Source organism: Thrips palmi, unplaced genomic scaffold (genome assembly GCF_012932325.1).
Source record: "Thrips palmi isolate BJ-2018 unplaced genomic scaffold, TpBJ-2018v1 HiC_scaffold_7, whole genome shotgun sequence".
NCBI classification, from domain to species: domain Eukaryota; kingdom Metazoa; phylum Arthropoda; class Insecta; order Thysanoptera; family Thripidae; genus Thrips; species Thrips palmi.
In genome coordinates this window covers 1,474,698-1,485,658 of record NW_023144634.1, presented here as the reverse complement: position 1 = coordinate 1,485,658, position 10,961 = coordinate 1,474,698, and the positions used below count along the sequence as shown (strand labels likewise).

Sequence of the window (10,961 nt, the reverse complement as noted above, 5' to 3'; positions counted from 1 at the left end):
TGTTCCTGGTTGACACATACGTGAGTCGTCTTGCATGGACTCTATTCATTGATGACATGTTGATTAATTTTGGTGAAGGAATCTTGATATCAGCCCTACTTAAGGAGGCACACCAGTGAAAATCGTCAAATTTTTGCCTTCTTTTATTTTATCTTATTTTTCTGCTATTCATCCCGAGTCGAATGCCGCAAACCCCACCCCGAAATTCCGATTACTTTGGCTTGTGCACATTTTTAAAGTTGCTAAAAAGGTAATTATTTTTGCATATTTTTGACCAATTGTTAACGTTTAGGTTTTTCACTTGAACTTCAATTACAAAACCCTTCAACCACCCAAACGAGGTTGGAAAGAGGAACATTTTGGTGCAAACTGAACTAAAATACGTCAAAAGACGCATTTATAATCCGAAAAAACACGTCAAATCTATGTTTCCACTTAAAAGGCTTTTTATCAAAACACCTTTTTTGTACCTTTGTGCCACTCTCACGGTCGCCAAAATCAAGACAATTTAATGCGCTTTGGGGCAAAATGTGTGTTACACTTGCGTCTATGGTCTGAACCTCGGAAATGGCCATCCCATAAATAGGACGTGAGCTGCAGCCATGAAAGCGCAAAAAAATTGGTAAAAAAAATTGTTTCTATTTTTGCCTTATGAAAAAACAAATTCAAAATCATTCTTTTTGCATGCCCGTGGTTCAGACCATAGCCACATGTGTCCTGTTGAGAAATTTTCAAATCCCGTGCGCAAAGCTCAATCCAGAGAGGCGGAATCGTGGCAGGAGTGAAGCAAGGTCGTTGAAAAATGAAGTGCAGTGGCGCTCCGTCTTGCCATCGCCACCTCGCTCTCCCATACTGATTTTCCTTTTCTTTAACATAATTTTGAGCCAAGAATAAAATATCAATCGAATACATCGGTTACTTTTCTCAGAATGATCGTTTTTCGAAACCTCTGCATTTTCACTGGTGTGCCCCCTTAATTTTACAAACACAATAAAGTTTGAAAAATTTGCCAAAAATTCCCATTTTTTAAATGTTGAAACTTGAAAATTTGTATCTTAGGACAGAAGTTGAACTTGAAAATTCTGTCACTAAAATATCTTCTGTACAGCTTTAGGATTACCCCCAAAAAATTTCAAGACTTGCCATCACAATGAAAAACGCAGAAAGATTTTTCGCCAACGCTCTAAAAGATACTGGGGCATTCCAGACCCAATAGGGTATTTTAACGAATCCCTGGCCCGGAAGTCAAAGAACAAAAGTAAGAACCGAAACGGCCTCTGCGCATGCGCAGACGCTGTCTCAGAGTGGAGGGGGGACGTCTGCGCCAGGGATTCGTTAAAATACCCTATTAGCAGGCCGCGTAGGTGACCACTGCCGATTTCGTTCCTTTTGTGGTCAAATGTTAGCTACCACAAGGGTAAGATGGCCCTAAATTTTTAAGGTCGAAATATGAATACTTCCGGAGATATCGCAAATTGAAATTTTCTCTGAAATTTCTTTTTGTGGTTTTGAACAAAGTGTCAACTTTTGCGCGAATCCCTCCTGCTTCTTAAGTTTTCGACTCAGAAGGTCAAGATCATTGCTCCTTGCGTAAAATTCATCAAGGAATCAGAATCCGTCGCCAGAAAGCACCTATGATCGAATTTAGAGGTCAAAAAATGGCCTTAAACACAAAATTTTGATATTTTTGTGCCTAATTTCAAGGCAAATATGTAAAGGGAAGAGATGAAATACAAGAGTTCGTTGGTTTGGCATGGAATCGCCCACTAGCCTTTTTATCGCAGCAAATTGTATGAAACTTATCACATTAGAAATACCAGTGTTCGGGTGAAATACTTCAAAAGTCAGCATGTGTCATGGCATTTTTTTTGCTCTATATGTACAGAATTTCCCACATGTCGAAATAAACACGTTTCACAGTGCAAAAATCTTAACGGAACATACCTAAGGGTCCAGGCGCGTAATTAGGGGGGGGGCGGGGGGGGCGATCGCCCCCCCCCTTTGGCCCCCGAAGGGGGCCAAAAGTACTGCCCTTACTGGGTCCGATTGGCCCAAGAAATAGCAGTTAGTCAGGAATCGTCCCTTAGCCTGGCCCGAACAACTCGCATTTTGGACACACTTAGGCATTGGCTTCTAGCTCGCTTCGCTCGCTGGAGGTAACTTGCTTCTGGGTCCTCTCCGCTGGCAAATAAACAGGATTGAGGTACCTTATGACTGATATATGTGATGCCTTCTTCGATCCTTAACCATCTTAGGCCGGGAAGAAAATTTGTTTGCAACGTATTTTCATTTTCAACCATTTGTTTGTCTGGCCAACCAAAAATATGTACCTGGTAATGTTTAAAATCTCCTGGAACCCTAGGACTAAGACCCCAAGTTATAACATTTCCCGCTCAACAAGGCTATAGCTTTTAGCTCGCTTCGCTCGCAACAGGAAGCCTCTTCTAAATTTCGGCTCCGTGGCAAGTGGGGGGAAGCAAGTGCGCCAGCCCTTCTAGACGAAAAAGTCTTCCCCATTGTAGGACTCGGAAACAACGTTTCAGACAGTTAAGCATTTATAGCTTTTGGCTCGCTTCGCTCGCTGAGAGCTATCTAATTCTAAATTCTCGCTATGAGTCCAAACAAATGTAGAATAAAGTGAATCCTCTTCAAACTTTGTAACAACCCCTCAATTTTCTGTAACGTTGTTTTGAATTTAGCCCCCCTCCCCAAACCACGTCCCTAAAAATTACCTATCAGACACAGGCTCCTTGAAGGTAGGCAACTTTTCAAACATTCGCCCCCCCCTTTCGACCCGCCTAATTACGCCCCTGTAAGGGTCAAAAGCTACGTAAACAACGAATCAATATAAGATTGTGTTGCTGACAACGCCAAATCCTCCTTTAAGACGTTTTCCTGTCTTGCAGCCAACTGATCTTGATCAGAGGGTAGTCGTCAGATCAAATTCTGAAATACAGCAGTTTTACTAACCATGCGTGACGTCGCACGAATGACAACGAAAAAAGCATCGTTAGATTAAAACAAAACAAAGAACGTCAAAGAATTTCGTGAAATTGAATCAACAATATTAGCAAAAAAAAATGAACACATCACAATTATCGCACTCAATACAAGCTTAGTAAAAAAAAAACCAATCATAACCTGTGCAACATGTGGGCCGTCACACTACTTAGTGCGTATAACCGATGCACCTATGTCCCTGAAAACTGAAAATGACACAACTAGTACTTTCCGAAAGAAGAAAAACAGAAGACCCCGCAAAAGACTTTTGAAGGCATTTCATGCAAAACACTGGCCAAACGTCGTTAGTGTGCGATCATTGCAAAACGCTCATTTCCTTCCTATATTATAAGACAAGAATTAAACGGCCACTCTCAAGAAATTTCCAAAGCCAAGTTCCAAAAATAAACACAAAGATAACCATGAAGGTTAAAATTCTAACAACTACGCACTGAAGTGACCGTATCACTCTGAATCAGTCGTAAGGTGCTTACTAGGACGAAACCTTGCTTAAATTCTTGTCCCAATCTGAGCGCCAATAGGAAACTCAGCTGCAGGCAACAACGCCCAACTGGCCTCAAATCCAATTCTTGAAAAGTCTTATTGCGACTACACACTCACGTTGGATGAGCGCATTCCCTTAATAAACTCATGCGGAAATAGCACACTCTATGATCTTATCTGCTGTAAAAGTCCCTATGGGAAGGCATACCGGTTCCACTTTTTGTTGCAAACAGCACGTTGAACGGACTTCTCTTAAGTATGGGTCCGAAGGTGTGTCTTGAGATGACTAGCTCGACTGAACTTCTTGCTGCAAATTTCACACTCAAAAGACTTCCCTCCTGTATGGGTCAGAAGGTGTCTCTTGAGGTCACTACCTAGGCTGAACTTCTTGTTGCAAACCGCACACTCAAAAGACTTCTGTCCTATATGGGTCAGAAGGTGTGTCTTGAGATTGCTTCCTTGGTTGAACTTCTTGTTGCAAACCGAACACTCGAAACACTTCTCTCCTGTGTGGGTCAGGAGGTGTCTCTTGAGATGGCTACCTAGGCTGAACTTCTTGTTGCAAACCGCACACTCAAAAGACTTCTCTCCTGTATGGGTCAGAAGGTGTCTCTTGAGAACGCTACTTCGGCCAAACTTCTTGTTGCAAACCGCACACTCAAAAGACTTCTCTTCTGTATGGGTCAGAAGGTGTGCCTTGAGACTGCTTCCTCTGCTGAACTTCTTGTTGCAAACCGCACACTCAAAAGACTTCTCTCCTGTATGGATCAGAAGGTGTGTCTTGAGATTGCCTCCTTTGTTGAACTTCTTGTTGCAAACCGCACACTCAAAAGACTTCTCTCCTGTATGGGTCAGAAGGTGTGTCTTGAGATTGACTCCTTTGTTAAACTTCTTGTTGCAAACCGCACACTCAAAAGACTTCTCTCCTGTATGGGTCAGAAGGTGTGTCTTGAGATGGCTTCCTAGGCTGAACTTCTTGTTGCAAACCACACACTCAAAAGACTTCTCTCCTGTATGCGTCAGAAGGTGCATCTTGAGATGGCTTCCTTGGCTGAACTTCTGGTTGCAAACCGCACACTCAATAGACTTCTCTCCTGTGTGGGTCAGAAGGTGTCTCTTGAGACGGCTTCCTAGGCTGAACTTCTTGTTGCAAACCGCGCACTCAAAAGACTTCTCTCCTGTATGCGTCAGAAGGTGCATCTTGAGATGGCTTACTTGGCTGAACTTCTGGTTGCAAACCGCACACTCAATAGACTTCTCTCCTAGGTGGGTCAGAAGGTGTCTCTTAAGACGGCTTCCTAGGCTGAACTTCTTGTTGCAAACCGCGCACTCAAAAGATTTCTCTCCTGTATGCGTCAGAAGGTGCATCTTGAGATGGCTTACTTGGCTGAACTTCTGGTTGCAAACCGCACACTCAATAGACTTCTCTCCTGTGTGGGTCAGAAGGTGTCTCTTGAGATCGCTACCTCGGCCAAACTTCTTGTTGCAAACCGCGCACTCCAAAGACTTCTCTCCTGTATGTGTCAGAAGATGTGTCTTGAGAGTGCCACCTAGGCCGAACTTCTTGTTGCAAACCGCACACTCAAAAGACTTGTCTCCTGTATGGGTCAGAAGGTGTGTTTTCAGATGGCTACCTAGGCTGAACTTCTTGTTGCAAACCGTACACTTAAAAGACTTCTCTTCTGATGGGGTCGGAAGGCGTGTCTTGAGATGACTACGTCGAACAGGAATTATTCCCGTTAGAGTCTGAAGGCGCATTTCGGAGAGGCCACCCGCGCTCATCTTGTTGGCGACAGCACACCTGCGCATTGTCTTTTCGAAATGCTTGGCGCTTGAAGATAAAGGATTGGCTTCCGAACTGGTTGTCCTACTTCTACTTTCACGTCTGCACGACATTTGCTCCATGGTCTGGGATCTTCCTGAAACCATTAAAAAAAGGCTTAAGGGGACAGTAGCGCCATTTACATCATTTTTTTGTCAAATTTAGACGAAGTTTTTACTGTTACAGAGTCCTTTCTGTACATCGTGGGGCAAAACACTTCATGCTTAGGCCAAACATAAAGTTACGCTTGAAGACATTACGCTTGAAATGAAGCACACTGAGAAAACCTAACAAACTATTTCAGGCTTTACAAAGCAAACAGTTTGTTAGAAAAAAGAATTTTGAGCATACATAAGCTTACAAAGAAAATATTTCGTAATTTACGAACTTTTTCTTCGTATAACAAAACAAATTAGTTTGAACGTATGTATGCTCAAAATTCTTCGGAAGGTTTAAGGGGTGCACATCATAGACTGGAAATCACCCCATGCATTTAGACAGGGGGAAACTTGGCGGATGAACCTGTTACTTTCAAGCGTAACCTGAGTTCATTTGAAAACAGAGGCTCTAGTTTTACCAGTGTTGCGCCTTAAAATGGTTTACACAATTGCACCAAATCATTTGACTCAATCCCTCAGTTAAGGAAAAAATCCAATTGGAAACAAAAGATACAACTCAACTTGACCCCTTATGCCCTGAATTCAGCAGAAAATGGAAACAACTCACCCACAGGCAATACCAAGGGGTGCAATTCATGCAAGATAGGCGTTCCCCCAAGAGAATCGTATTATAAACGCAGGCGAATTTCACTTAGTTTGATCATTTGATACAGCTACTAATCAATATAATTTGTGATTTCATTCACTTTAACTTACAGATAAAAGTTGAAAGAAACCAATAGTGCATATGGAGATATATTCCGCTTACTCTCGCATCCGCCCCCAAATGCTCAAACTGAGTGATTGACATTTTTGGTCAAATTTTGACAAAGTTCCTACTATTACAGATTCCTTTCTGTTTATCGTTGGAAAAAACACTTATTATCAATGAAAAGAGGGTTCTTCAAGGATGAGTTTGTAGTGGTTGATCTACTGTCATTTTAGTGGGGTGTGCAAAGGACACAAGACAACGGAACATACTCAGTCCCCGCTAGAAGTTTTTTTAACCAAAATTTGCCTATTTGTTTTACATACTTGAGCAGTAAAAATGACCCTGTAGCTTCGAAAAGTAATATTGGGAAGTATTTTATTTTTATAACTCAACTTTTATGAAACGTTAAAAAACGTCAGAATTTGTCATTGTAAAGTTTTCTCGAAAAACGTTACATTGCTTTAATCCCGAATTTTCCTTAACGGCCAAACGAGAACAATTCATGGAGACAGAAAGCAGGGAGATGACGCATATAAAATGACAAAAAAATTGATTCCGTCGGTAGCGAGGGCAACCTGCAGATATGTTTGCAGCGCAAGCGCAGATCCAAAAGGGGGAGGGGCGGCATCAGGGGGTGGCAACAGCCTAGTGCGCGCGTGAAGCTATGCGCGCCGCTCGGGCCGGCAAGGAGCGGCCGGGCGGCTGGGCCGCGCGGCCGAACCAAATTAAACAGAACTTTGTCAAAACTGCATCGAACTGAGTAAACGAGGTTATTTTTAGATTCTACGCAAAATTTCCTATCCGTGAGTGACAATGGAATGGACTTTTGGATATGTGAAACAGTTCTAAAATCAATTTGAAAACCAAATTTACGGCACCGACTTGAAGTTTCCCTTTCACTAAAAAAGCTATTTCCGTTCGTTTTAGGTCCATACATACAGCGAGCCGGTTGTTGGCCACTATTTTCCGGGTTGCGTGGTACACTTGGAACGCCAATACGACTTCTGTAGCAGAAATGCCGATCCAAAAACTACTTTCCATTTTTGGTCCAAAATTGTATTTTGCAACTTTGGAGGTTAAAAGCACAGTTTGAAATAGGTTTCTCAGCATTGTCAACCTCACTAAGCAACCCAGAAATCAATTCTCTATCGCCCTGCTGTGTTGGATTTGCAAAAGGAGGCCAAACTCCTAATTGAAACGAAAAGGCCCGAAGCGCTGCAAAACCGCCAAAACAGTTCAAGTATTTTGTGGAGCTTAATGTGTGAAAACTATTTCTCAGATTGTAAATCCAACCACACCACCTTGTAGGCCAGTCAATTCTACAGCTCCATTGTAAGTTTCATCGCAATCGGAGACCAAGAGTAAAGACAGCTATAATAATTGTAAATCCCATCAGTTTGGTTGATTGGTCGAGCGGGCGCAAGTATGAGAAATCGCTGCGGCAGATTTTTGCAGCTAACTTTAAAATATATTCTGTCGCCTTCACTCTTGGTCTCCGATTGCGATGAAACTTACAATGGAGCTGTAGAATTGACTGGCCTACAAGGTGGTGTGGTTGGATTTACAATCTGAGAAATAGTTTTCACACATTAAGCTCCACAAAATACTTGAACTGTTTTGGCGGTTTTGCAGCGCTTCGGGCCTTTTCGTTTCAATTAGAAGTTTGACCTCCTTTTGCAAATCCAACACAGCAGGGCGATAGAGAACTGAATTCTGGGTTGCTTAGTGAGGTTGACAATGCTGAGAAACCTATTTCAAACTGTGCTTTTAACCTCCAAAGTTGCAAAATACAATTTTGGACCAAAAATGGAAAGTAGTTTTTGGATCGGCATTTCTGCTACAGAAGTCGTATTGGCGTTCCAAGTGTACCACGCAATCCGGAAAATAGTGGCCAACAACCGGCTCGCTGTATGTATGGACCTAAAACGAACGGAAATAGCTTTTTTAGTGAAAGGGAAACTTCAAGTCGGCTGTCTGGTGCCGTAAATTTGGTTTTCAAATTGATTTTAGAACTGTTTCACATATCCAAAAGTCCATTCCATTGTCACTCACGGATAGGAAATTTTGCGTAGAATCTAAAAATAACCTCGTTTACTCAGTTCGATGCAGTTTTGACAAAGTTCTGTTTAATTTGGTTCGGCCGCGCGGCCCAGACGCCCGGCCGCTTCTTGCCGGCCCGAGCGGCGCGCATAGCTTCACGCGCGCACTAGGCTGTTGCCACCCCCTGGTGGCATCTAGATACTGCCTAAAATGTAGGCTAAACACCTACACGTTCCCCCTGCCTGTAATGCAAAAAGTGCCACTTTGCCCTCTACCCCTCCTCCCCAATAGGCAACCTCTGGACCACCCACTAATTCTGCGCTTCCTCCAAATCTGTCTCGGCTAAATTTGATTATTTTTAAACGCAAAATAAATGCTTATGGACTTGACCATAACTGTGGCTGTGATTGTGCATTCGAAAGTTACGTGCAAATTTGTACGTAAACTAGGTACAATTTTTCAAAATAAGATGAATTTATTTCCAAAGTTGGGGGCTCCTATAAGTTTACGAGTTATGGAAGTTTACGTAAACTTTAAGTCGTTTCTCCCAAATTTTCTTCACGACAAAGGATCAGCTACCCAGTCTTCACATTCTGGCAATTTCATTTCTATTGGCATAGGAAAAAGAGTGTTGGCAGATATGAAGATATCAGTCAAGAAGAGGCTGTAAAAGCTATTTTACGAGGTCTATTTTTATTTTTCTTCAAATTTGAGCCGTTTTTGCAATGCAGAGAGACACTGTCATACGTTTTGAGATAATTTACAAAAGATTAACTTAGACGATAACACAGAATTCGCGATTCCCACGATGTATCACACCCTAGAGAGCAATAACTTCGATACTGCAGTCGTTTTTGCAATTACCACCCCTTAATTTTAGCGATCAAAGAGCCTTTTCTAAGAACATTTTACAGGAACAAAATATAGACAGTGGTCATTGCAGTTTGATTGACAGTGAAGTCATCGCATTACAAACAAACAAGGCAGATTTTACGAAAGCTCACGGACGCATCCACTCGCTTCGCAAGGTTTTGAGTGTGCAGAAATGAGCTCTCTCTCAACGTACCTGGTGAAAGCCTTCGGCTCAAAGGAGCGCCAGTGATGATGGCGGACAGATAAGTTGAAGAGTTGACTTGACTCGGACAAGGCAGAGCAGCGTCGCCGTCGCAGCCCAGGGAAGTCGCAGTGGTAAATCGCTGGCTCTTTCCACCCGGAACGGCAACTCTGCGAACACAAACGTTCTTAAATTTAGTAACATTCTACATTCGGATAAGAACCGAGCAAGCTCATAATCACCCTCGTCCCAACCAATCGTCATCTTGTCAATATTCATTGACATTTGTGAGCCCGGCGGAAACCATCATTTTGGAAACATGTTGAATATTCGTCTTATGCGTCTTGTCGTGTTGTCGAGACGACATATTAACATTCCGCAGTCCTTACTGACCCTATTTTGATACTCTCGCACCGATATAAAGACGAAAACCTTATTAATTAGACTGAAATGGTCGCAAATCGGCAGCAGCCTATGCCCTTGCCTCTCCAAGTATGAAAAATTTCACAGTCTGAAGACGTTTGAAAAATAGCCGAATAATCGTTGAATAAAACAAGTTTAGCGGATTAGTCGCTGCGAAAGTATCAAAATATGGTCAGTAAGGACTGCGGAATGTTAATATGTCGTCTCGACAACACGACAAGACACAAGACGAATATTCCGTCTTACTTGGTGGTATGAATCGTAACTTCATAAAATGGTACGAATATTAAGACCAACTGTCTGAAAAGTTTGACCTGTTATCTGAAATTTGAATTTAGACTAGCAAGTCTGAATATTAAGAGCGATGGCTATCAAGTTTTGTACATTGTCGTCCGAAAACTAAATTCATACTTGTGAAATCGGAAAACTAGTGAAAAAAACCCGTCCCCTTTGTACATTTTTCGATTTTCTCAGAACTTTTATCAATACTACTGTTGTATTTCAAATAATATTTACGTTTGTTTAGTGTCGTAAAAGCATAGAGAATGTTTCAGAGCTCCGAAATGGACACTTATTGCTCTATCCGCTAGGTGGCGCTAGTGTCGCATGGATGATCTTTTGGAGCTAAAATTGCCACTTGAAGGCGAAATTGCGAATATTTTGTTACAAACTTATCGACGGTCCCTATCGATAGGCGCGTAAGTCCGAGCGGCGAGAACGTAAGAGCGCAAGTCCGTCCGCCCGGGACATACCGTCGTATCTCGCCCGGGTCGCGACGTAGCGTACTATGTAGATACGGAATGATGCAAAGATAGCACGCTACGTAGCGACCCGGGCGAGATACGACGGTATGTCCCGGGCGGACGGACTTGCGCTCCTACGTTCCCGCCGCTCGGACTTACGAGCCTATCGATAGGGACCGTCGTTATTCCAAGTGATTGTCTGAAAGGGCATGAGCGCACCAAAGCAAGATTCAGGTTAATAAGTGCAGTATAAGCTAAATAACAAAGAATACAATTTCACTCTCGCGCGTGGCCACGGGTCGGCGCGTGGTTGGGCTAAGGCCGCTCTCCCTCGCAATTCAGCAGTCACCTTTAGCCTCTTCACTACCTTTTCAAGTAAGAGTCTACTGCCGTGTACCTAATTTTTGAGCCGAGACGATCCGCTGAGCGTCTATGATAAACCGATGGCAAAAGTTCGCCGATTTGTGTTGTACTCTACAGAGTGGCATTTTTTAGTGCGACTGTT

The 10,961-nt window shown here is 42.7% G+C and overlaps 1 protein-coding gene across 1 annotated transcript; it reads right to left on the bottom strand.

Moving 5' to 3' along the window:
* Positions 1 to 2,819: 2,819 nt before the first annotated feature.
* Positions 2,820 to 10,496, bottom strand: LOC117652601 (gastrula zinc finger protein XlCGF57.1-like). Its single transcript, XM_034397640.1, has 3 exons — positions 10,466 to 10,496; positions 9,303 to 9,460; positions 2,820 to 5,423 (listed from the first exon to the last, which is right to left on the bottom strand). The coding sequence occupies exon 3, from the start codon at positions 5,407 to 5,409 to the stop codon at positions 3,757 to 3,759; it is 1,653 nt and encodes a 550-aa protein (XP_034253531.1). The 5' UTR covers positions 5,410 to 5,423; positions 9,303 to 9,460; positions 10,466 to 10,496; the 3' UTR covers positions 2,820 to 3,756.
* Positions 10,497 to 10,961: the final 465 nt, after the last annotated feature.

Excerpts from the sequence above, each read along its gene's own strand:
- LOC117652601 (XM_034397640.1), bottom strand. The coding sequence starts at position 5,409 with ATGGAGCAAATGTCGTGCAGACGTGAAAGTAGAAGTAGGACAACCAGT.